This window comes from Mytilinidion resinicola (assembly GCF_010093595.1).
Source record: "Mytilinidion resinicola strain CBS 304.34 unplaced genomic scaffold BDZ99scaffold_14, whole genome shotgun sequence".
In the NCBI taxonomy this organism is placed as follows: domain Eukaryota; kingdom Fungi; phylum Ascomycota; class Dothideomycetes; order Mytilinidiales; family Mytilinidiaceae; genus Mytilinidion; species Mytilinidion resinicola.
The window spans coordinates 786,881-812,287 of NW_022985450.1; the positions used below are offsets into that span (position 1 = coordinate 786,881).

A 25,407-nucleotide genomic window follows, 5' to 3' on the forward strand; every position below is an offset into this window, starting at 1 on the left:
TCGCGGGATTGTCCCATTCGGGTCAAGCGCGAGTTGGCGAGTGAATATTCGGGAGCAGGTGTACACGAGGCTCCTTAGAAACAGAGCCGCCGTCGACAAATACTTGCAAAGTCCAATCTAGACCTTCAAACTCTTCAAACCTGTATGCGCTTGCCTAGCAATATTCAAGTCGAGGTAATTTGGTGCTCTCACTAAATTTTATTAAGCCGTAGCTCTGCCAAGCCTCATAGAATAGCTCTCTAGGCTACTTTAAATAGTGTTGGACCACCACTTCATGTTCCACAGAGCGAGCCCACGCTATCGCATCTCATATCTCTTTTCAGCTTAGCCAATGCTCCACGTCGAGCGGTTTCTCAACGCATTTGTTCTTGAAAGGCAACCTCATCCGTCCATCGTTACTGTCCTACTTTCCCCGCCCCTCGAAACGCAATCAACACAACCACCAAGGCCGCAACCCCCATCCCCAAATCCAACCACTCCGCCGCCCTCAGCCCCGCCAGCAACGCCTCATCCCCTACTCCTACCTCTTCCATCCCTACCTTCTGCACACTCACCCCCTTCCTTCTCGCCTCCACCGCCGTCTGCACCGCCGTGCCCAATGCCAATCCCAATGCCCTCCCAACCTGCGCCACCGCATTGATTAGCGCCCCACCGAGCGCTTGGTCCTCTTGCGGTAGCGATTGCGCTGTGAAGAGTGTGAGGCTCACGTAAAGGATATCAATGCCGAGGACGGCGAGGCACATAGCGGGGAAGCCGTAGGCGAAGTAGGTGATGTGGGGGGAGATGGGCAAGGCGAAGAGGAGGGCCGAGGTCGAGATGCAGAGGCAGCTGAAGGCCAGGAGATGGGAGCCGCGGATTACGCTGAGGAGGAAGCCTGTGGCGAGGGCCGTGATGACTGTGGCGATTGTGGTCAGTAGGTGGATTGAGATTTGAGAACGTGCGTAAGATGGGGTAGGATGGGGTGGCTTACTTCCTACGACGCCCGTGGGAATGAAGCGGAGGGTTGTTTGGATGGTGCTGAGGCCGAGGTAGTCTTGGTATCTGGGGTGCGAAGTGTTAGGTCTGCTTTTCTGGAGTGTGTGAAGCTAACGGCAGGCGTACAGGTAAGTTGAGAAGACCAGGAAGTTGTTGAACGATGCTTGCAAGAGCGTCATGATTATCATGGCGGCCGAGAATCTCGTGTTCTTGAAGATGGAAATCTTCATGAGCGGTCGACGACATCTGCTCTCGAGATACCACTGCCAAAGCGTGAAGAGGGCTACGAGAAGGATTAATACTGTTATAAGGACGGGAATCCAGGGCGTAGTCCAGCCTACGACATTGCCCTCGGCCAACGCAAAGAGTAGTGCGAGTAAGCCACAGGTGATGAGTGTGCCGCCTATCCAGTCCACAGCGCCTTTGATACCCGTTGCTTCTATTAGGGGCGATCGTGGTATTACGAAAATAGCTGAGCCAGTAATGATCGCAGCGATGATAGAATGGATCCAGAAAATCCATTTCCAGGTCAGATACTCAGCAATGAACCCGCCCAGTATATTACCGAACACAGACCCTAACGGCGCTCCAGCCCCGAAGCAGGAGAAAGCGTAGTTCCTAGTCTTTCCCGGTTTTGTGAATGTGGTCCCGAGGATTCCAATTGCAGTTGGCACCGTGGCTGCTGCTCCCAGTCCCTGAAAACCTCGCAGCAGGTCTAAAGGTATTTCTTGCGGGGCGAATGGTATGGTTAGGGATATTATACAGAACCAAGTCGACCCTAAGGCGAAGACGAGCTTTTTCCCGTAAACGTCCGCTAAGCGGCCCCAGAGAAGAAGGAAGCAGCCGAAGGTGAGGGAGTATGCGGAAACGATCCATTGCTGTCTACTCGTCGGGATGCCCAGGTCGGTACCCACGGTGGGAAGCGCAATTACGATTGACTGAACGCCGAAGGACTGGAAGGCAAAGTTCTCAAGATTAACAATATGAAACTAGACTATTCAGATGAGCTTACATTAAGAAAGGCAGCGCCCGCCACAATAGCCACTAAGGCAACCGATCTGATTTTGGACAATGGTATACCAGGTCTTTCTTCTCCCTGATCTATTTCCTTGTCATCTTCAACTTTATCAGGCCCGAATGTGGCTTTGTTCTCGGCTCGCTCTGGCAGGATGTCGTCCCCGCCTCCTGCATCATTGTCGTCCGCCTTGATCGACTGGACAGTGGTTGGGGCAGGAATACTACTTGCTTTAACTTCCATATGGGCCGTTCCATTATTTGAAGAAATAATTGCAGATTCTGCTGGGGTAGAGAACTTCAAGAACGAAGTGGAAGTTCCGGGAAAGGTCTTATCCGTGTGGGCGTGTTTTGGCTACTAGTCAATAAAACCCCGGGAAGACCCACCAAAGGTTCTCCATAATTATTCCCCGTCGCTGTAGATTGCGGCTCACACTCAGGGCAAGGAAAAACACGACACAACGACGGAATATAACGATTAGAATCCACCACCGAACAGACACTTCCCATGGCAGTATTCGACTCCTTGCAGTGTGAGGAGTAAGCCGATGGAGCGAGTTAGAGGGGTATAGTTTGCAATCCATTCCTAATCGATCACTTAGCACTGTTTATTAGAGAGGGATCGTGACCGGCTTAAACCGTTTACGGACTAAGCACGGACCTCTATTCACCCTGTGTGTAGAAAAGGGGTACCCGTGGGGGCCGTAGGGGGGTCAAAACAACGCGTGAAAAGCCACAGAACGCGTCCTAAAACGTGTATGCGGGGTTAATTCACTAGATTACAACCCGATTAATCCAGGTTGGACCCTGGTCTTGTCCTTGATTGGATTGTCCAGGTCCACTAAAATGGTCGATTGCAACGGATCGCTCACGTCGGTTTAACTAGTTACGGTCGGCTTACTCCTCACGCTGACTCCTTGCGTCTTACTGGGCTGGTTAAAACTTAACTAATAGTCTGATTCCTAGCCCTGACCACGGCATGGACGAAGCGATGTAAGGTACAGAACGTGGTGTCGAGTCCAGCTTCGAGGACAGATCATGCTGTAGAGTCGCCAAATTGTCGGAGAATCAGTCTATTTTTGGGAGACGCGCGAGATGAATACCGAAGCATGGCCTCACCGTTTTGTTCTTGACATTATCTTCACACTTAAGCCAGTGCTTTGAGCAGAGCGGTCTCTCCGTTCTATGAAACTCCGTCGCTTTCTCTCGTATCGTCAACACCCAATTTGATAACCACCACAGCAGCACAGGAAATGCATACAGCAGAGCCGCAGCATCCGTCTGTCTACTACGGAGAGCTTCTCGAACTCCTCGAAGGGCTGCCGCACATCCTCTTCCTAATAAGATGGAGTGCTGCTGCATCATCGCTAAGTTCGGCTTTACGGCATCGTCAACTTATTTTGTCGCTGCACATTGCTGTCGCCATATGCACATCCTTGCGGTCGCTGTAGATGGCGCTGCATTTGTCGAGGAGGTCTTTCGCGGCGGTGGCCATGGAGTGCACGCTTATATCGCGGATATCGAAGATGAGGGAGCTGTTGAGGCCCTATTCGCAAGCCGAGGCTTGAAATTGCCTGTGGTCATCGCGCGTGAGCCCATGGTGGAAATTTCCAGGAGCGAGAATAGCAGGAGAGCCAGGTGGGCAGGCTTTTGGACCGTAGTCGATGCAAAAGAGGAGGATGAAGATGTGGGTGAGAAGAAGGTCGACAGGTGCCAGCAGCTACGGTCATTGCATTCTTCACCTGGCATGGCTTTGATAGAGATTTCGAAAGATGTTGGCGTTTGGCCTAGCGCTTCGAACAAAGTGGTTGATGCTTTGAGTTCTTTCGCTGTTACCTCACTTTAGTACATCGTTTTTCTCATAACTTGCGCCAGGTGGTACGATTGCAACTCCAAAACCTTTAATTCCTAAAAGTTTCAACTGCATGAACGGAGGTCCAGTATCGTCCAATAGTTAGTAAAGGTTATCGCAGTGGGATGGTCGGATAGTCTCCGGGCAGTACATTCTCGGCGTGCACATAGCGGCATACTATTATAATTCCGTTGGAAGTGGCCCGAAGACCATCAGGCTTGTCAGACTGGCCATTTCTAGTTGTTAACAACGTTCTAGAGGCCTCAAGCAGCGCTAGGTTAGTGTACATAACCCTAGAGTACTAAGATGTGTATTGAAAGGGTCGGAAGTTATAGAATGGCATCACGATTTCGTGGACTGTCATGATTTCTTCAAGGACCCCTGTCACTATTACGTGTAAAGGTGCAGTCAGGGCCAAGCTGGGCAAAAAAGGGTACGGTGAAAGTCACGAGCGTACTGCGCTGAGACAGCCCCTGGGATGGTGGTTCCGCGTCTCAATATCTTGGAGGCTTGGCATCACCTCCGGATGATCTTGCTTACGGAGGTACCCCAGGAAATTGAGAGAGCTTTGTGAACGGCTGCTTGCATGAGTTGTGGGGGCTGGTGGTTGGGCTACTCGCAATATGGAAGGCGACGACGCTGGTCCTAGGTTCGTGATCAGCTCGTGTTTTCACACTCCATAGTGGGCCTCCGACGTAACCGGTCAATTGCGTCTTTTTTGGAGATGCGTTGGTCTAAGAGCTAGCGCACAGTCAGATGATTGCAATGCAACCATGTCGGCTACGAAGGCGAATACCATGCCCCATGCTTTAGCGACATACCTGTATCATCCGTCATAGCTCCAATCGTTCTGAACGCGAATACGACAGCGACTGAGGAGCGACCGGTCGTTACGAGCATTTCAGTTCCTCCAAAGGCCTATATCATATCCGTGGTAAATGCGGGGAGAAGCAATGATGTGTTCAAGGTTAGTCCGACGGAACGATCCGGTAATTCATCCGTACCTAGTAGATATGAAGAACTTAAACCAAGAACCGAGGCCTGTTCAGATCGTTTAGGTACAACACGGGCATTAACCCCACGATTCGGCAATTAGGCCGTACCTGGTCGACTTAAACGAGCCAATCCAAGAACGGAGGGTTATTTAGACGACGTACAGCACTAGCATGGACCCGACGATTCGGTAATTGACCCGTACCTGGTAGACTTACCCCAGTCCGAGAACAAATGCCTATTCAGTGGGGTCGCACACAGGCGTGGACCCGATGATCGGTAATTCATCCGTACCTGGCATACCTAAACAACCCAGGGGAGAAGCGACGCCTGTTCCGACGATGTATAAGATGGGCGTGGACCCGAAGACTTGGCAATTAGCCCGTACCTAGTAAACATCAACGACCCAGCCCAAGAACAGAAGCCTATTTAGACCGTTTACAAGACGCGCATGGCCCCTTTCAACTTCAAGAAGATACTATGAAGGCGGTAGAGCATCAACGCAGCGCATATATGATTAGAAAACGAGTGCTAGTGTGCTCGTCTACGATCTATAAACGAGCTGAACCGTCTTAAGTTAGTATTCGGTGATCCTCTTGAACCAAACTGGAACTTATCCGACAGCAGAGAGACTCGGGTCGGATTGATGCCCACTCTGTGGAAAGAAAGAGAACATATTGGGTACTCGCTTGGTATGTGCAATGCCTCGTCAGCGTTACCATGGGTCCCGCATACTTTTCAGCCACTGGCATGGGTACTTGAGCACAATTTCAAAGAATGCGAACTGGAAGAAACCCCAATATTTCGTGGACAAGCGAGGCCAGCGCGCCTCAGTCACAGTCAGGGCAAACATTGGTCTAGATTTTATGGTCACATTGGATGCACTCAGTTAATAGTAGCACACATAGACATATGCAGAGGTGCTGGGTGGTTTAGTTCCAAGTCTAGACAGTTGGCTCTCAAAGACCGAAACTAAATTGTATGTCAGTAGTTGAAGCTCCGATATCATTCTCGAGAAGAGTTGAAATAAAGAATGAGGAACTAAAATTTAAACAGTGGTGAATGTGTGTATAATCTAGAACTCGTACTTATTGAGCTCGACATCCTTCCCCGTGAAATATGGGTGAGGATAAATGCCGCCGCCTGCGGACCGTTGGTATGAACTCATCCGGTCCGAGATTCTACGGGCTTTCAGGAACTTCATGAGCCGAATGGAAGAGCTGACTGCCGTAGAAGTCTGCGAAAAGAATAAAAATCCCGACGGCTATGAAATCTCGTCATCATGCACCTCTACCCCACGTGGTAAGACCTGCAGTGCAGATCATGCGGGGGACGTGCATTTTTGCATTTCCCCAGGGCGTTTCCATTCTTCCGGACACCTTGAAAGTCTGGCCGGAGATACATGGGGTCCATATGGATTGAAGTTATGCATGTTTCTTCGGCTGGTGTCGTTCCGCTGGTGTCGTTCCGGCCGAAGCAGGGGTTGCTATTGGCCACCCCTTTGTTTACGCAATCCATATGCTTGAAGTACACATCAGGAGAGCTTGTGATGAGAAAATTCACGCACGTATATAAGAGTGGCTTGTCATGATGTATAAGAGGTATCTCAACTCATTGGTCTGCCCTGCTCCTATCGCACATCCGCTTCCAATCCGTTCGCTTTGAAATGAGACCTTTCTCGCTTTTATCTGCTGCACTCAGCGCACTATCTACAACAACAGCCGCAATGACCGAGCGCGGTACTAGCATAGATGGATACGGCCCCGCGGACATTATCACGACGGACGTTGTCGTTCTCGGTGGAGGAGGAAGTGGAACTTATGGTGCGATTCGATTGACCGACTTGGGGAAGAGCGTTATCGTTGTGGACCATCACGACTATCTCGGAGGACACACATACACCTACACGGATCCCGCGTCCGGAAACAACACCGAAATGGGCGTCGTCGCCTGGTATGACATCCCAGTGGTCCAGAACTTCTTCAAACGACTCGGAGTGAAGCTGCAACAGACCGATATCGCGCGCGCGGGCACCACGACGCTCACCACCATTCCGGTAGACTTCCGTACTGGCAAGACGCTGACAAGCGTCTACTCGGGGAATGTCACGCAGGGATTGATCAACTACGTAGAGCAGATTTCGAAGTACCCGTACCTCGAAGACTCATTTGACCTGCCGGATACTATCCCGGAGGACTTCCTCATCCCCTTTGGTGACTTCGTTAAGAAATACAACATCGAAGGCGCTGTCCAGATCCTTAATATTTTTGGAAATGGAATGGGGAACTTCCTAGATCAATCAACCCTCTACGTCTTCAAACTCGTCAGCTTGGCCAGCATCCAGGCACTGCAAGAGAACAGCTACCAAGCCACCGTTTCGCACAACAACCGAGCACCCTACGAAGCCGCCGAAAAGATCTTAGGCAAGAAAGCCCTCCTTAGCACCACCATCCTCTCCGTCGACCGCTCTTCTCCCCTCGGTGTTAAAGTCCAGGTCCTGACTCCTACGGGAAAGAAACTTATCATCGCCAAGAAGCTCCTCTCGAGTATCCCGCCCAAGCTCGAAAACTTGCTAGGCTGGGACCTCGATCTGAACGAGAGGGTCATCTTCAGTGAGTTCCTCAATGCTGGATACTACTCCGCCATCATCAAGAACACCGGTATCCCCGACGGCATCGAAGTCCGCAACTTTGGTGCTGACACCCCGTACAACGTCCCTTTCCTTCCTGGTCCATACTTTGTGCAATCTACCGACACGAAAGGCCTCTTCACCGTGAAGTACTGCACGCCGGCCCCAATTGGTGATGACAACGCGAAATCTGCGATCATTGCGGCGGTCCAGAGGCTCAAGACCGCGGGTACGCTGAATACGACGACGCCGGAGTTTGTGATATTCCATAGCCACTCCCCTTTCGAATCCACGGTATCGGTTGAGGCAATCAAGAGTGGCTTCTATAAGAAGCTGTATGCGCTGCAAGGGGGGAAGAAGACGTTCTGGACGGGGGCCGCGTGGCACGCTCAGGATTCGAGTAAGTTGTGGCAGTTTACGGAGAAGCTGCTGCCGGACATTGTGAAGGGGTTGTAAATGGATGAGAAGGGTGATGAGTCCGTCGTGATTAGGGTCGAGGATAAAAAGTACTTTGTTTGATAGACGTCTTGAGGCGGGAGACATCAACGTACGTTCAAGGACACCAAGCGTTGGCAAAACTGTGTACGCATATAGGGTCTTTCAATCTTGTCAGAATACGGCTAAGGACCTCAAGCAGTGGTAGATGAGTATAATTATATATATACTTACGGCTAGTTGATCCAGCATGCGGTTGCCGCAAACTGATCGTTCTCTATGACATCACCCGTCCGTTTGCTACACAATATCCGAATAAGCTGCATACAGATTCTTTGCCGTGCGTGTGAGGCTTCTTCGTAATTTCAGAAATTTGAGCGAGACGTAGTTTCATCATTTTGAGTAATCCATAAACGCGGTATCCTGACAAATGAGCGGTTACAGATCTTTTAAGAAATCCTATAAGGAGTGGCAAAAGAGCGTGCGAAGATTTGTGGCAACCCACTATATGTCTGCGACTAGCGTTATGCTATTCTCGGCACTACCTAATGAGCTCTTGCTCATAACCGGTCAACATCTCGACGACAGTTCCCTAAGTAGGCTGTAAGGAGTTAGCCGGCGATATCACGATCTACTGGATAGCTATCTCTTCAAACGGCGTAACTCTATTGCTCCTCAACCACCGCAAGCCGGCGATTCTTCAGTGTCATTTATGAGAAAGGCGGCGAAGACATCACGCTCATACGGCAGCTACTAAGCGTGGGAGCGAATCTATCTAGCCTTGCCAATTCGAGGAGTAGGCATACCTTTACATGTCCGCCACTCGCACTAGCCATGGGCGGAGGCCATTTCAAGATCGCGTTGGCGCTGATAGAAGCTGGTTCTTCTATCGAGTACGGCACTACCGTTAGCGCATCGGATGCATACTACAAACGCCGCACGAGCACCCTTATCGAAGCCGTTAGTGGGTAAATAGTCTCGCGGAAGAAAATGCCGATTTATCTACCTCCTTTGCGCAACGGATTCGTGGACTAGATGTAGCTCGTTCGCAAACTCTTGCAGCTCGAAGCCGATCTAAACGGTTCCATGGAAAAGTCGCATGACTATATTTCCCTTGGGATTAGAGAGACAGTAAATGTTCTACATGTTGTATTACCGGGAGCATGGTCCCGAAGCAATGAAGAGAACGCTGACCTCATCACCCTTCTGATCGAACATGTGGATGGGCATGGCCGTCACTTTTTGCAGCACTCTACCGTAGACTTCTTTAAGGATATTGCGCTGGCGCGTCCGCCACATGTGATCACCAAATATGTCTTGAGGTACGCCCAGAAAGCCTGGGACGGTAAGAACAAGAAGCCAAGAGCAAACAGGTCCGGAGTCTTCATCACGGAGGAAGCAGCATTGGTGACGCCATGGATTATGTTCAAAGCGATCCACCATGCGTATGAAGCTAAATTTTTTTCCAACGCATAACGATTTCTCTGGTTTCTAGAACCAAAATCATGTTGATATCGAAACGTTTCTTAGGGTGGGATGATCCACACCCGCTAAGGAGGAGAGTAAAGTGATGAGATCGAGACCGAAGTCCAGGAAAGCCGTTGCTGCGGCTTACAATGATCTCAAGTGTGTGGTCTTGGCATGCGGATAGACCTAGGGGGAGAATGAGGATACAATCCACTCCCTGCTACTGCTTACGTTTGTTTGATAATACTTAAGGTGCCCTGCAAGGCTTTGAAGATTCGATTCTCATCATTGTGAATTGGCTGAACAGCTAGTAAACTTGCTAGGGCGCCTCAGACTAGATTCTCTCATAACATTAATCAGTTACATGCGCAAACGAGCGTTGGTAGTCTTGTACAAGACGGTCGAAACGTGTAAAGGCGACGACCTCGCTAATGGCACGTGATTTCTTCACTCTAAGCGAGGTTGCTGGTGTGCATTTACGCTAATCTTCCACACCTTTTGCTCATGCCAAGACTTGCCTGAATGCACGAGATAGTGCGTGATCCTACCAAACGTCTGCTGAAAGAGTCTAGGCACAGTTAGAATGAGAGTCGTGGTTTCTGTCTCGAAACATACAATCTGCTAAAACCTTCGCATAGTAGCTTGATGACAAACTATTTACGCCTACCGCACGCCCGGGAAAGAGTCACAAGCTCCCTACACGTAGGTTTGGAAACATTTCTAGGAGGATCTTGTTCAAAATGAAGCACTAGAAAGGGCAGCTCTTCTCCGCCGGTGCCTGTCAAATACAAGCATGCCTTTCTCCGACCTTCCCAACGAGCTGGTCCTCATTATCGCGAGCGAGCTTGACAACATCTCGCTAAGTAGCCTTTCGAAAGTCAATAAACGATACCACTTGCTGCTGGAAAATGACTTTCGAGAGCGTGCTATTGGCGAACTTTCATGGGCCATTAAGTGCCGCAAGCTCCGGCTTTTACGGTGTCTTGTGGTACATCACGTTAAGAAAGCGACACCAGGCATCCTGAATTATGGGGCTGACAATCAATGGCCCATTCTCCACGAAACTATTTACCAGAAAGGCGACGAATATCTCGATTTGACCCAAAAACTTTTTAAGCATGGTGCAGATGTAAATCTTCGTTGGCTGAACGAAGACGAAGAGCCGTTTGAGCAATCCCCACTCGAAGTAGCACTAGGTGAAGAGGAGCTTGAGACAGCATCTGTATTGATTGGGCATGGCGCATTGGTTAGTTCCGATGCATTGACATGGCCGTGGGCGAGGCAGCATACCGTCGAACAGGAGAGCGTGGCCCAATATATCACGCTCGTTGGCCTATTAATAAAGAACGGCGCTGCTCTCGACGCTGACGCGTTGAATTGCTTACGATAGCCTAACTTTGAAGAAGAAAGTTTGGCTGAGCTTGCGAAGCTCGTCAATCTGTTCATTGAAAATGGTGCGGACCCGGGGGAACAAATAAATGGTCAGTGTTTCATGGATCGAGCTTCGGCAGATCTCGTCAAGGAGATAGCCATGATTCGTCTCACACCGCCGCATTCTATTGCAACATGCGCACTTCGAGGCGTCGAAACAGCCTTCAATAGGATAAAGAAGACGCCCATGACACGACAAAGACGTGGACCAACCAGGTTCTTAAGTGATAGGAATGCTCTGAAGGAGGCTTGGGCAAAGTTCGAAGCTGTTCACGGCGCCTTCAAGTCTAAGGAGGTTCCAATGGTAGACAGCTTCTACGACTTCTGGAATGATAACCATGCCGAGATCGAACAACTTCTTGGGAGCAGTTGATGGGGATCGTTGACAAGGGGGCTCGATGCAGTTGATATATCATCTCCTGGAAGCTCTAGGTCAGACGCTTGATTTCTTTACGTTCTTTGACTTTGGGGAGCCCCTGCACTGCGCAGTGCTTACGATCAATGGATGTCTTTGTTGGCAGTCACAATGTTCTAAAGGTCTGAAGAGGCCTCGCCAAATGATATACATCAGCTCTAAGTAATTCAAACGAGCGACGTGAAGTGAATTTCCGCCCTAACAATGATCCAGTCCAAATATAATGAATCCCCAAAACCATAAAATCAAAACCCGCTATGAAACCGTGGCCCAAACTCAATGCAAAATACGTCTCAACATCCCACTACTTTCTCTATACAGCGCTACAATCATTATATTCAAAGCTGGCACTCCAAAGTGGCATCGTTCAAGTTCTGCGGCACCGCATTGCCCGCATCCCCATCCAAATCGGTAAATGTCTTGCGGTCATTGATATCCCCAAATACCCTCCCATCATTGCCTTTGATAACACAAGCCGCTCCGGGTAGAATAGTGCCGACGAACTGGGCGCTGGAGGCGAGTACCACGCCGCCGAAGTCGACAGCGCTGCCGAGGAAGAGATCGACAATCGGGACGGCGCCATTGTTGAGGGCTGCGTTGAAAACGGCGTTGCTGCCGGTGCGATCGTTGGTGAGCTGGACGCTGACCTTCTGGACGGCGGGCTGGCGGCGCTCCATGATGTTTGGGCGAGCGGAGATGGTGGTGGCGGCGGCGAGGAGGGTGAGGGCGATAGTGGCGAAAGACTTCATTTTGAGAGTTGATTGGTCGATTAATAGGTTTGAAGGTAGCGAGTGGTCGAAGTTTAATAGGAGAAAAATAGAAACAAATGCAAGGAAATGAAGACGAGGAAATACTAGGAAAGGTAGTCTTGAAGTTGTACTGAACTGTTGTACTGAACTCTTGTGATGACGATGCTCTTGGAGACGACGAAGCACGCTCTTTATACCTCTGCTATTCTTCGATAACAACCATGCCGCTCTAATATTGGAGTCATCACCTTTGAGATTAAGCTTCGTTGAAGCGCAAGGCCCCCGGTACTAGGCTGAGAAATGGATGAGAAATGCACATAGGTAGTCAGACGCCAAGCTAACTTCACCGAAGACGGAAGCAAAACGCCACAGCCCAGAACTACCTGGAGTGAGCTTGATTCTAGTGTTGCGGGTCATAAAGTTCGCAAACAACAGCCGTCAGCATGTATGAATTAGAGAGCTGACGAGCAGATGCCAAGTGATGCCAAGGCACTCAGCCCGCCTCCGCCACCACCACTTCCAACTCTTTAATCAGCGCTGAGATAGATAGTCAGAGGCTGAATCCTGACAGCGCTGGCGACGAAGCCGAAAATGATTAATTCCAAAAATCTATTGACATCAGTGAGAAGCTGCGCTGATGCCATCACGTACAAGGCTCAGCTATAGCCAAGGTTTGCCAAGTATAATCCATGCCCGTATACGACAACACAGTACTAGGGCATACGTTTGGGCATGCCGCCTTTTCCATCTTACCCCATTTTATGATGGAGTGCTGAAGCACCACAAACAGCGGCAGGCAGGCCGACGGTCAGCTTGTGAAAGTGTTCTAATTCAGCTCTCCGGGACTGTACATCTTATCTTAACTTTCAGAATGCGCCGAAGCACCTCAAACGGTGGTGGATAAGTTTGCTCGGGCTTTTTGCAAGGCACTATATCACCAGTCTGCGAATCACTTCTTGAGAATTCGAAAGGGTCAAGATTCTTGACACTGGACCGGGGCACCTCTAACAGCGGCAACAAATATACAGAAATACAGGACTCTACTCATGATCTTCACGCTCATAATCACCCGGTCGCCAAAAAGGCGTACATAAGAAGTGTGTACATTCTAATCCCTGGGTCTATCGAAAGGGCCTTTTTCTTGATGAAGAGAGGAAATGAACCTGGTCGGTGTGAGCTCAGCGCTCTGCATCATCTACTGGACCAGCATCTGGGACAGTAGGCTCAGCAGGCTCATCACCGAAGGTGGGCTCAGCGTCGCGAGGAGGAGCACATGCCGTCCGTTCGAACTCCTGCACAGCGTCGTCCCTATCTAGCCTTAACCTCGCAAGAGCCTTCGCGACGTCATGCAGCCCCGCCCCCTTTGGCTCCTCACACGCTTCGTCCAAGTGTCCAAGCCCACCACAGTTCTCACATCTCCCCCCAGCTTCTTCTGCAATCTTTATCTTCAGGGCATCTAGCCACTTGTCCGCAACGTCGCTCTTCTCGTCCACTCCGTATCCCTTCTTCGCCACGCGCGCCAGGACCAAGACGAGGGTATAGACAGCATCGTTGCCGGCGTTATGCATGTTTACGGGGTGGATGCCGAACCTGGTCTCCAGTAATTGTCTAAGGCCTGGCGCTTTCTGCCCTCTTCCGCACATCATGACCTGGGTGTCGATGATGGCGTAGAGGACGTCGAGGTCGGCATCGGACAAGCCTAGTTCGCTGCGTTGGTAGTTGTCCTCGTTCTGATACGCGTGGGCCACGAGGATGATTGGGCGGTACTTAACCTCCATGCTCTCCTTCCCAGCAGCCGACGCAGCGTCGTCCGGGATACGCAACGCGTTCTTCAAGATATTACCGAGAGCATCGAACGGCACGATTTCGCTAGCCCCGTAATCGAATTTATCCGCGTTGGCGAGAGAGTGCTTGCGCTTATCCACCACCATCGGCCGGAGATGGGCGTACTCGTCGACGATGTAATGCTTTGCGCGGATTTCTTCCACCCAATTTGTTTGGCTAGTCACACCTTTGAGTGCCCGAGTGTCGAGAAAGGCCAGGCCTAATTCCGTGATCTTTCCGTACTCAGGGTGTTCCGTGTCATCCATCCAAGAGAGGCTCTCAAAGTCGATCGAGACGAAGACGGCGTTGTGTGCAATATCAGGGTGACTAGAGCTGTGTAAGACAGGAAAGGGTCGCGATGCGTAGAGGAAGAGGGGTTAGGGCATACGCCTTTGCAAAGTCTTCGCGAGCAGGGGAAGACCAGCGTTTGATCCCACCTTTTGATGGCCCGAGGGAGGGGAACTTGAGTCCTAGGACAACCTCCAGGAGTTTCTCCGCTTCTACTCGGGGCAGCGGGTTCGATTTGAGTGCTGGAGCGTATCCAGTAACAGTCTTGACCCCCTGGATGTCCTCCGCGGGACCGTCGTCCAGGGCCTCGTGTCCAGGCAGATCGTCCTCGAGAAGGTCCTCTCCGAGAAGATGACCATGGTGGATGGGCAGCTTGTTTGTATCTCTCGGGACAACGTCTGAATCTTCTGCCATGATGTAGGGAGGGAGAAGGTCTGAGGCTATAGTCTTGTATGAAGTCGGGCCAATAAAGCCAAGCGTGCTTTGTTTGTGACGGCGAAGAAAATGTTTGTGCAAAAGCAAGACGCTAGTTGAAGCACGCATGATCTCCACGTGAGGGTGAATGCGTTTCAGACCCACTAAAACAACTTCCGCCAATAACCGATTCAGGGCGTGAGTGTTAGTAGCCGTAATCACCTACAGTACTAGGTCACACGCGGATTTATCATTGCTTGACTCTAGTCTTGCTCATTCAACATCACTGTGAAGAGCAGCCTAGCTAGCAAGCAATTAGTAGTCAAGAGGCAGTCTACTTTACAATACCTTACGCTTGAAATCGCGCCTATGTTTTTGAAATTCCATGGGGGGTTACCCCAAGCAGTGGTAAACGCTTGTGCGCAGACTTATGGCCTGTCACTTTCTGCGTCATCCTGAGCACGGCTTGAAGAACACCGAAGTATATTCTAGGACCTCGAAGGTCTGATGAGGAGTGCATAAAGTCTATTCAAGGTGCTTCCTCACAAACATCTGTACAATCTTTCTTGCCACTCCACAAGGTGTTCTGCCGCATCATAGATTCATGATAGTATACCACTCAGTCGACCAGCTCTTACAACATCGTAGGGGCTGCTGGGGTATTCGAAAGCTTGAAATCCGGGAGACTTCCTCCGAACTTCACGTTATGGAATTTCTCTACACGTTTTGGTATTTCTCGGAAGAGACGATAAGGCGGCTGACAACCAGCCATGCGATTTCGAGTTGCGTGGGGAACTGAAATTCCATAATCTCGGAAAAAATGAGGCATGGCTCTCTTCCCCTCTCTTTTTGATCAAGGTGTTTCACGGAGTTGGTCATCCGGAACCGGGGGAAGTAGGGGCTCGAGTTTTGATGGCACCTCGGTTTGAGCCATCCACCTTTCGGCATTGAAGCCAATAGCTTCTCGCCCATTCTTTGTTCAACACCACTTTTATACGGTGTATATTTGAGGATCTAGCAATTCTTTCCCAGCGCAATCATTATGATGTTTTCCATACTGATTAGACATCGTCTTTGAACAACGCCAGAAAGAACTTCCGGTGCCATAGAATTTCGACAGTAGTGCTTTTACTGTCACGGCACCACTAGCAGGCGCTCGGACACATTGAGATACGTACGAGTCGGCAACATCCTCCAACATGAAATTACGTGGAGGTAGCTTTCGATAGTTTGCCGCTTTCGAGACTAGCCGGTCCTCTGTCATTAGCTAGTTCGCATCTTGATTTTCATGTCCTAGCATCGTAGGTTGCTAGTCGATGCTCCCAAGGACGGAACATCAAACGGCATATCATCGCGTTTGATATAAGTTTGATCCGGGATAGTGTGGTGCCTTAGCACTACTGTGAAAGCGGATGTGAGTTTTGAATGATATAAATGGCAGAGAAGTGAAGTGTTGGTGTTCGGCCATTGCCCGTTCCATCCTTCGCTTGAATTGGTACAGTTTCCCAGAGCTAGACGCTTCAAGTCGGACCCATTGATGTGACGTGTTGCTTGTTCTGATCCTATGGCTGTTAGCAACGCACTTAGCCGCCTTTCTCGGATAGTTTAGAGACGTCTTGGAGGTGCTCCCAGCAATGGAACATGGACGGTCGTCCCTATCATTGTTGATGTAGTCAAGATCTGAGCAAGAATGAGCTCTCAGTGCTATGATAATACAAGTGGAAAGTTGTAATGTATAGTGTATAAAGCGAAGTGTCTACGCGAAGACGCGGCAGAGCTAGAAGAGTCGTCAGATTTGACAGCAAAAGTCTGCGAATACATGCTCCTAAAGAGTTCAGAATCCGATAATGTAGGGAGGATGAGCGTGATAGGGACCTTCGGCGAGTAGCGGCCTACGCTTTTCTAACATCTGGGAGTCGAGTGATTGCTTGCTGCCTCGGCCGCGTGCCGATTGGTGGAATGTTAACACTCAAAAGTCAAGTCACGTTGTGTCAAAACTTCTTACCCAGGGAGCGATGGAGCTACGACAAGCGTGTTCATTCATGTGGGCTTAGATCCAGGGAAAACATGCATTACCAGGCAGCAAATTCTTTGAGTCGAAAATCCTTGAGGGACTATTATTTTACTATCCTCCCGTGACTTGGAAATCGGTAATTCGGTCTCTCCATCCTTGTCTGGGTGCCGACATGTGTCTGTCAGGTTGTGGCCAAGGCTGAAATATGAGGTACGCTTAGGAAAATCCTTCGGGCCGTGGCACCGCCTAAAGTCCTCCGATCTATCACAAGAGCTCCGAACCGTCGGACGTGATGTAAGGTCATCACGCCGCAACCCAGGCCGCCAGCAAGCTCTCTTCTTAGAGAACTTCACCCCCTACTCAGTTTGGCATGTGCGCAGCACAGAAAGAAAATAGGGTAAGAAGGAAGATCATTCTGAAGAGTACCAAACATTCGGGAGATGCAGCATATTTGTGATATCCATATATGCTTCTTCTCTCTCAAGTATTGTTGGTAGCCTGATCTCGGGAATGACTTTAACAATTGTGGTGCCAGGCGAGGAAATGTTCTGTTCCATATTTTGCTCAATGAGGTGGGGCGTGGAAGTTGACGCACCGGAGCCCATGTAGTCGTCGTCCCATGAGGTTGAAAATGGCAAGGTGGTGAGTTCACAGCTAGTACTTGATGGATCGTTCAGATTTTCAAAGAACTCGTCGATATTGAAGGCTGGATTTGCGGAGTAACTGACTTCGTCAGAGCCTCCCTGGGCGACTTTATTGTTAAAGCTTAGCGGTGGTGTGCAAGGTCTGAAACGAGTAGCGTCAAAGGCCTCTAGAGTAATCACTGGGAATGCGCTGCCATCTAGGGAGGCTTGTATGGTACCGTTGCTTGCTGGCATGGTGGAGGCATCCTCGTCGGCCACGTCCATTTCGTAACCTTTAGCAGGGGTTGAGTTGGGTACTATTGAAATACCTCTTATTCCAGATACTTCTTGAAAACTGGATACTACTCCATCCCAACTTTCTCTGATGATGGATTCGATCTGATTAGTGATAAGGTCTCCGTCCCTGAGAAGATGTTCCTCGACAACCTTTTCTAGCCTTGTCCGTACACTGCGCGGAAGCTCGCGCCGGCAATATCGCTCGAAACGAGCGACAGGATCTCCTGTAGACGATGAGCTGTCACCATTTTCATAAACTAGCAGGTCACTGAATGAGCTTACGTCCGAATAGTCGAAGGCTAAAAGGTAACTTACATGGACTAGGCATATCGAGAATGTTGTCATTAGGGAAGAGAATCTGGTAGATAGCCTCCCACTTTCTAATAGGGGTCTTTCTGCTCCATCCTTTTCGGTTTTGGAGTTTTGCCTTTTTGACTTCATCTATGCCGTCGCATGGGCGCGGCGCTTGGTTCTCGCAGATCTGGGGTGCTTGCAGGTGCAACTTCAATGCCTTGTCTGTCTTCAAATCCAATCGACATCTTGGACAAGGTCGCACTTCGTGATAGTGGTAAAGATGGTCTCTAAAATATGTCAATTACCTGTAGCTCGAAAATATATCCGTGATTATGATGTGGCGCGTACTTCACGTGATGGATGTCGAACCATCCCGGACCAGCACAGGAGCGACGGTCTTTGTGCTTCTCTGGATCGCGTTGAAAGTATGGGCATGCAAACCTCTTGGTAGATTTCTGCGCGCGTCTGCCGTTGTTCAGCTTCTGTCGCTTATTACTACTATCATCGTCATGGTCGTCTTCGCTCTGGTCCTGCGGTGGGTCATGGCTATCACGTCCACCTTCTCGTCGCTTGTTTCCATCCTCGGCCTGGCGATTGTTAGGATTACTATGGCCGGAAGCGTTTTGGCTTTTAGCGGTTGGGGTATTGTGGTTTGAGCCAGTAGTACACTGAATGATGCCGGACTTGACGTCGAAGAAGAAGTGGATACCATTCATGACACGATTGACTATGTTTCGGGCCAGGTATGAGATGATTGAGGGCCTAGGATAAGATAGTGTCACCGTACTCGGACTTGTCTCGGTTTCGGTGGAGTCATCGTATTCAGTGTTGCTGTTTGGGGTAGCTGTAGGACTGCTACAGGTAGACGGTGATGTTTCCGAGCTGCTATATACCTCCACCGAGCTATCCCGGGATGCAGCTCTGGGCAAAAGTCTGGTCTTTTCATTAACTCCTTCCGAGTCTGCTGCTGCGGCCTTCGCGATGTGATGCGATCCGTGTGAGCTTTCGGAAAGGGTCGGGTCCCGGTGAACGCGCGGAATTGAACTGGTTTTTCGAGCAGTCGGGGTTTCGTCCGAAGATTGATCTGAAGATTCAATATCCCAAACTAACGGGTGATCAGGCCAGTCTGTTTCATGGAGCCTTTTGAATACGTGTTCCTCAAAGAGTCGCAAGCCTTGAGGGGATGTTTCCTGGCATCTCTCTCGCGCATGAATGTAGACCCGAGCAGCCAACTCGGGACTTGATGGTAACGGCCCCAGAAGCTGCTCAAGAGTATCATGCGGGGTTTCAGGTGCTGGGAGTGCCCGACGTTCAGCTGCTGAAAGTTCCAAAGGGTCATGGCGCGGTGATGAGCCACAAGAAGCTGCATCATTGTCGGTAGATATGGGCTTACTCCATCGCTGCGCTGGGTCTGCTGCTCGGCGAAAAAGAAGTTCATTGAAGGTCAACGAGGGGGCTTCTGTCTCTTCTGTTCGCAATGTAGCTTTCGAGTTGCGGTGGTTTGGAATAATCGGACCGTCCCACAGGAAGTGGTGGCCGCAATTGTAACAGGACGGATTGACGTATAAAAGCTGAATCCCAGACCCGCATTGACAACAGAAAATCAAGTCGCCGCTGCCGTCCTCGAACGTGCATGTAGAGCACCCATGCGATAGAGTAGAGCGACTATGCCAGCTTCTATCTCCACCGGGCATATTGTACCTCATGATCTGCTTATTAAGCTCCCACATACTTGCGCGCGCAGTTGGTTCTGATTAGAGGGGCTTCCGGTTTACTTGTCGCAGCTGTAATGGATGGGCGATTGATCCCCGAGCTCAGAGGGCGGTCCACAAGAGGGATGCAGCGAGAACTCCACAGCTCCAAATTGCGGAGAAGGTGGATCACGATGGAGTTGGAAAGTCGTAAGAGACGCCGAGGTCTCCAGAGAGGAGTGCACTCGTTGTGGTTAGCCATTTTGAAGGAAACACGTAGATGCGTGAAACCCTTCGCAGTTACGAGAAGAGAAACGAAAGGCAGGTACCGTGCTAAGATATACTCCACGGGTGGGTACCAATGAGCATAAGCTCACAAAATCCACATAGGTCAATCGCTCCGCTTTTCTAGCCCCCATGCCCCACGACTCAATCTTCACGACATCCATGAAGGAAACCTATCTCGCGACCAACCCGCGTATTCTAACTCGACCACGATTCTGCTTCATCTAGAACTAATTCACAAAAGTTCTACCATGCACAAGTTCTATAAGCACATCCCTTTTACCATAAACGCCTACATACCCAACTCCAATCACATCACCCACCCCCACTTCACCCCCATTGAAATTTGACCTTCGTCAACAAGATGCCTACTGCTGGTCAGATGCCTATTGCTGACCCCTGTCTGATTTGTAGAACTTTTGATTTTTGCCGAAATCATCCATTTTCCGGCTCATCTCCCCCCTAAGCAGAGCTGACTCTAAGCGGCACAGCTCTTCCCACTTCCTTCTCTTCTCTACTTCCGAAGGCTTCGTAGATCTATCCCACCTCTCGAACTCGCTACTCTTTCCTCCCTTGCTCGTGTGGCCGCAATCTGAGATCTGAACGAATCGTCCAAATCGTCCGCTACCTTTTGCACATAGGCCGTCCTTGGCCCGATATGGCGCTTCCCCGAAGTCTCAAAGGCGGTATTCTCTTGAGACTGCTGCTCTCGCCTTTGCTGATCTAAGGCTCTTCGAGTTTCATTTGGTATTCCCACCGAAAACCGAGGTGGCTCAACCCAATCAGGCTTTGGTGCCCCGGACTTGCCTCGAGCGTACGCAAGCGCGACTTCGCGCCTTTTGTCCACAGTACCTGGTCCTTCGGGCCTCCGAGCCTCCGAGCCTCATCTAAATCGATGTATTCCGTTGCGCCTGTTGGTTGCTGAACTTTCTCTTTCCTCTTCAACACGTGCTCATGCCTTTTTCCGATTTCATTCCAGTTAGGCGGCTGGAAAAGTTTTTTGCCGTTGAAAGGGGTCGTCTTGGCTTGGTCTGCGGGGTGGGTTACAATCAAATGCTCATCACTTGGGCCTCCACCACCAAAAGCATGCGATGCTGTGTGACGGGGAACGTAAAGGTCCGTGCCATATGCGATGAGTTGGATCAGGATATTCGCGAAGGTCTGACAGTTGCGGTTTCGAACATCGTAATCGCCTTGCAGTTGATCCCTGCATAACTTGTTTGCTGTTTTCAAGAGTAAGATCAGCGTTTTGAACTCGAAAGCACGATGTCTGAGGGGTGGCTCGAGGGTACATGAGTGATGCCTTACCGGTGGATTCGATTTGTTCGTCGGTATATTCAGTGAGATGGTAAGTATCCTCCCATCGAATCCATTTCCCGTTGTTCTTTTCCTCCAATTCACGCAGGCTTCTTGAACGTGTCATGACCCCAAGACGACCGCCTGGAAATGCGAGTTCGAAGAAGGTACCACCAGTAAGTCCATCTTCTGGCTCTCTACGAATAGTCCCCAGTGTTGCACTGTCGATGGAAACCAGTGTGCCCAATTCGAAGGACGGGTATCTTTCCCTGATGATGAAGGAGTGCCCGCAGGGGTAGTGAAGATCTAGATATGGCGGAGATTGTCAGGTATGGTCATCGACGGAGTTAGAGGACGACAATACTGTCGACATCGCAGACAACTTGTCAAGGAAGATTCGAAGCTGTGTAAAACGGGTGCCCCCTAGAGGACAGGTACATGAATTAATATCAACTGCACAATCAAGCCGTATGTATACACAGTGGACATGGCCTTGGGCATCCTCGAGGACGGTCAAATTTAATAATAGCAGCTGGCTCAACCTTCCAGGCAGCAGCCGTCTTCTCTTCTGGCCCACATTTAAGTGGTTGCACGCTTATCGGGTGGTGATGTGAATACGCCAACTGTCCCAATGAGTTTCCAGTGGCACGACACCACCCGAGGTCAGGCAAATCATATTGGCGGCCAAGAAATGTCCTTCATCTGACCCCACACTTTGTGTTACATCTTGTTACAGCCTTTCCTCACGTCCGGTGACCCAGCGCTAAAACCAAGCCTCAGAATTACCGTCTAGGTAACAATGCCGGACACCTTTAGGTGGAATAGCACCCTTCTAGCCAATCAATATTGAAGACGGTCGAATACTAACAGAAGAGAGGCAAACCAGGATCGACTTAGTTTCCGCGCTAGGTCAACGGGCGTAAGAGAGGCTGCAGATTCAACATGCGATATTTATAAACGGCCTCTAGGCAGCCATGTCAATTCCGCGATAGAATACGGCTCAAAAAAGCGGGTGGGCTAATCTTGCTTTGAATCTGACCTCCACCATACTCAAACTTAGAGACCAGGCGCTTTTCAACTGATCCGCATATCGGAAGCTACATAATGGCATGGGTTCTAGTATTCATGAGAAGGGCATATAGGTGGATAGACAGCAAAACTCGGCGCGTAAGTTTGACTTGCGCATTTGAAGTCCATCGAATAAACAGACGCTAAGGCGTTTTCAACAACTCAAGGCCAGAGCAAATGTCCGCCGAGCTATCATCGTGGCCTATTCGCCTTCTGGTGTATCGCATACCATTGCCAGATCTATTGTTCAAGCCTCACTCGACGAGCAGAAAGATATCATGGATCGATTCGTCGACATAAAACAACGGGAACTAGCTACTGTTATAGTATCTGTAGGTAATTCCAAACGACCTAATCTTAGATCAATCTACATAGATTGTCAACTGACTCCATGCAACCCAGTGCGCGCTCGTGACATCTCTGATTGCGACCCTCCTCTCCTGGACATGGCTTCCCATTCCTGCATATACAGCGAAAATAGTCGCCCTCTGTGCACTGATCCACTCACTTGTTGCGATTGGTATTGCAGCCCAGCAACTTATCGCGCTCACCCGAGCTCACATCCACCCCCATCGTACACAGGTCATGCAGTATATTCTCTTCGGCTCTATTGCCAACCCTCAATCCCCGATAACAGACGTCAACGCGGGTAGTGGCTGGCGACATTTCTCGTGGCAAATACCAACAATGCTTTTAGGAAACAGCATCGTGCTCACCTTGATAACGCTTGGGATTGCTGTCTTTGACGAAGAGAGGAAAGCCGCAGTTTGGGGTACAGAGACGGTGACGGCGCTTTGTGTTGCTGTGTCATTATCGTTCGGCGTTGGCTGTTACTTCATTTCCTGGTTTTGCATCGAATGGCAGATGCAAGAAGCTATCGCGAAGGACTTGTAGGAAGATTCTTGAGATGAAGGGAAAAAATCGCATAGAGCAGCGAACTGAAGTAATTACTTCTAAATCTATTAGCGGGAGAGCTACTGTATAGAACATACCTACCTAATCGCGCGTGGCCATTAGAGTGAATGTGTACCCAGCAGTGATACGCTCTTTTCATATAGACGCATCCCCGCAGCTAAGGCAAGAAAGCACCCGGAGACGACACATCAAGCTTTCTGAGCGTTCACCTAACGGCGTGGCTGTATGCGCTGGGTGTGAATTTGTGACGGAGTATCGTGAGCCGGCGGATAAATTATATGTTACCAAAATTGAGATTGAGGGGGCCGGGGACGAAGAACTGTAACGTCGGGAGGAAAGGTGGGCCGAGAGAAAACAAGAGCACCTATGGTCAAGAAACATGAGGAAGCGATAGCGGAGAAGGTACAGAGAGTCAAAACCGTGGCATAGTAGTATGAATACGTTTATTCAAAGATATTCAAATTGGACCCACGACTTCGCATTGGATTTTCAAATTTGGTATGCGGGAAACCTCCGGACCTTACTCGACCGGGCGTCTCCACAGGTTTTGGTATTTCTCGGCGGCCACAGAGCACCGGCTGACGATCTCCCAAATGAATACAATGTGCGTGGCAAGCTGAGAGTTGGAAATCAGGGGAACTGGGGAAGCTGAACTATAGTCCTCTCTCTCTCGTCCTGATAAATCTGTCTCACGTCCCGAACTTTACCACGTCTAATCTTTGAATGTCAGAAGTCCTCTAGCGTGCCAAGGATATCACGATATAGTGTGAGAACGTTACGAGGATACGGCCATGATAGCAGCTCTCGCTAGCCTTACCAAACTACTAGCTCTGGCTGCGGCGACAGATCTGCAAATCTAGGAAGACTCCCTCTCCTCCTAGTTTTTTGTGCGGAATGATACTAGCAACTACCGTAGTGTTGAGTATCTCCTCCTCCTGCTCCACGTTTTGCTCAACGGGTGAGCCAAAAAGGAAACATGCCTGCGGCTACCGCAAATCGCCCAGCCCTGTCAATGTGGTATCGTCTAAGCAAGTTCTATTTTCCATGACTCCAAAGCAACTAGTCGGTATCGTCTTCTCCCTAGCGACTGACAGTGGGTCATGTTGACTCCCAGAGATCCATTGGAGCCGCGAGCTCATCGACTTCAGTCCCCGGGGACCGAACATGCTCTTGCGGTAGCAGATCTACATTGTCCCAACGCAGTCCTTCTTTGCTAGGAGGTATGATGCTATAGACGCCCCTGTCATCCGCGATGCCATCTGAATTGTTCTTGTAGTCCAATTCCTGCTCAAGAGGCAGTAGTGTAGAAGATGACGCTCCGGAATTGATGTAGTGCCATAGATCTGCTGACGGAGGGATGGGCTCGTCAAGGTTGTCGAACGAACATCCAAATCCCATATGCCGTGTAGAGTGGCTGAAACTGGCGAGAGTATCATCGAAGGCTTCGACGTCCGTGGCAATAAACGTGGCAGGTAGTTCTAGACTCCTCAGATTAATGGCCCCCTCGAATATCATTCCGGGAGGTTGGAACGTGGCCTCGTTTAGAGAATCTTTGGATGCATCGTTAATTCCTGTTGGGGCGGAATCTTTTCCATGAGCGATGAGGTCACTCGCATTCGCTGGCATCGAGATTGAAGCTGCTCGATCTGCACTAGCGCTCATATCCCTTTGGTAAGTCAATTTGACTCCGTCATAGCTTTCTCGCACAACGGCTTCGATAGCAACACCAAGATCCTTGCCGATTTGCGTGACATACTCCTGAATGAGCTTTTCGACCCCAGCCCGGACTCTCCGCGGCAGCTCACGTCGACAATATCGTTCGTACGCAGATTCAGGCGAATACTCATCTCGATCGTAAACTATAAAAATCCATCGTGAGCTTGATTACGAATGAGAAACTCCTGAAGGCGTACCCACATGGATTAGGCAGGTTGGTTCTATCATCTTCAGGAAACACCATCTTATAGATTTCCTTCCACTTTTGGATATCTGAATGTTTTGACCATCCTTTTCTACAGCGCAGCTTTGATTGCCTGTCTTGGTCTACGCCCTCGCTTGCACGCGCTGCCTGTTTTTCGCAGATCTTATCTGCGTTTAGATGTGTATTTAGTGCCTCGGCGGAGTTTAACCCTAAAGAACAACGTTGACAAGTCCACACTGCATGGGCGCGATAAAGATGTTCTCTACTGCCGCGTCAATATCAACCCAACTGCGTTGACAGCTTCCATGACTTACTTTAGCTGATGAATTCTAAACCATCCAGGTCCGTTACACGGGCTTTTATTGTGCTTATGTGGATCACGCTTGAAGTACGGACATGCGAATCTTCTTTCTGCCTTGCGGGCGTCTTCATCTTTACCTAACTTCACTCAGGTTGCCACTACTAGCGTGTCAGTGGCGTTACATCTTTCCATATCCGTAACAAGGGGGAACAGGGG

The 25,407-nt window shown here is 49.9% G+C and overlaps 10 protein-coding genes across 10 annotated transcripts in view; 5 read left to right on the forward strand and 5 right to left on the reverse strand.

Annotated features, from left to right (window-relative positions):
- Positions 1-184: 184 nt before the first annotated feature.
- Positions 185-2,233, reverse strand: BDZ99DRAFT_536836 (MFS general substrate transporter; the record flags this gene model as incomplete). The annotated part of the gene is made up of 4 exons (XM_033726595.1): positions 185-895; positions 971-1,041; positions 1,102-1,928; positions 1,988-2,233. 4 exons carry the CDS (start codon positions 2,231-2,233, stop codon positions 396-398), a joined length of 1,644 nt encoding a protein of 547 aa, XP_033574326.1. The 3' UTR covers positions 185-395.
- Positions 2,234-3,334: 1,101 nt separating this feature from the next.
- Positions 3,335-3,835, forward strand: BDZ99DRAFT_478850 (uncharacterized protein; the record flags this gene model as incomplete). Its single annotated transcript, XM_033722195.1, has 1 exon — positions 3,335-3,835. One exon carries the CDS (start codon positions 3,335-3,337, stop codon positions 3,833-3,835), a length of 501 nt encoding a protein of 166 aa, XP_033574327.1.
- A 2,725-nt stretch (positions 3,836-6,560) lies between these two features.
- BDZ99DRAFT_489740 (flavin-containing superfamily amine oxidase-like protein) lies at positions 6,561-7,919 on the forward strand (the record flags this gene model as incomplete). Its single annotated transcript, XM_033723006.1, has 1 exon — positions 6,561-7,919. The coding sequence occupies one exon, from the start codon at positions 6,561-6,563 to the stop codon at positions 7,917-7,919; it is 1,359 nt and encodes a 452-aa protein (XP_033574328.1).
- An 813-nt stretch (positions 7,920-8,732) lies between these two features.
- Positions 8,733-9,374, forward strand: BDZ99DRAFT_522984 (uncharacterized protein; the record flags this gene model as incomplete). Its single annotated transcript, XM_033725759.1, has 2 exons — positions 8,733-8,858; positions 8,940-9,374. The coding sequence occupies 2 exons, from the start codon at positions 8,733-8,735 to the stop codon at positions 9,372-9,374; spliced, it is 561 nt and encodes a 186-aa protein (XP_033574329.1).
- A 714-nt stretch (positions 9,375-10,088) lies between these two features.
- BDZ99DRAFT_536840 (uncharacterized protein) lies at positions 10,089-11,169 on the forward strand (the record flags this gene model as incomplete). The annotated part of the gene is made up of 2 exons (XM_033726596.1): positions 10,089-10,611; positions 10,756-11,169. Exons 1-2 carry the CDS (start codon positions 10,159-10,161, stop codon positions 11,167-11,169), a joined length of 867 nt encoding a protein of 288 aa, XP_033574330.1. The 5' UTR covers positions 10,089-10,158.
- Positions 11,170-11,348: 179 nt separating this feature from the next.
- BDZ99DRAFT_465265 (uncharacterized protein) lies at positions 11,349-12,066 on the reverse strand. The gene has a single exon (XM_033720504.1). The coding sequence runs from the start codon at positions 11,958-11,960 to the stop codon at positions 11,550-11,552; it is 411 nt and encodes a 136-aa protein (XP_033574331.1). The 5' UTR covers positions 11,961-12,066; the 3' UTR covers positions 11,349-11,549.
- Positions 12,067-13,138: 1,072 nt separating this feature from the next.
- BDZ99DRAFT_536843 (uncharacterized protein) lies at positions 13,139-14,573 on the reverse strand (the record flags this gene model as incomplete). The annotated part of the gene is made up of 2 exons (XM_033726597.1): positions 14,173-14,573; positions 13,139-14,111 (listed from the first exon to the last, which is right to left on the reverse strand). Exons 1-2 carry the CDS (start codon positions 14,484-14,486, stop codon positions 13,139-13,141), a joined length of 1,287 nt encoding a protein of 428 aa, XP_033574332.1. The 5' UTR covers positions 14,487-14,573.
- A 2,337-nt stretch (positions 14,574-16,910) lies between these two features.
- BDZ99DRAFT_522988 (uncharacterized protein) lies at positions 16,911-19,408 on the reverse strand (the record flags this gene model as incomplete). Its single annotated transcript, XM_033725760.1, has 3 exons — positions 16,911-17,677; positions 17,736-18,001; positions 18,063-19,408. 3 exons carry the CDS (start codon positions 19,406-19,408, stop codon positions 16,911-16,913), a joined length of 2,379 nt encoding a protein of 792 aa, XP_033574333.1.
- Positions 19,409-22,332: 2,924 nt separating this feature from the next.
- BDZ99DRAFT_573208 (uncharacterized protein) lies at positions 22,333-22,948 on the forward strand (the record flags this gene model as incomplete). The annotated part of the gene is made up of 2 exons (XM_033728269.1): positions 22,333-22,386; positions 22,457-22,948. The coding sequence occupies 2 exons, from the start codon at positions 22,333-22,335 to the stop codon at positions 22,946-22,948; spliced, it is 546 nt and encodes a 181-aa protein (XP_033574334.1).
- A 1,119-nt stretch (positions 22,949-24,067) lies between these two features.
- Positions 24,068-25,407, reverse strand: part of BDZ99DRAFT_522991 (uncharacterized protein) — a gene marked incomplete at both ends in the record, with an annotated part of 2,782 nt that continues 1,442 nt past the window's right edge. The window contains one exon of the mRNA XM_033725761.1: positions 24,068-24,828. Within this exon, the coding sequence (XP_033574335.1) occupies positions 24,068-24,828 (761 nt within the window). The remainder of the gene's footprint in view (positions 24,829-25,407) is intronic.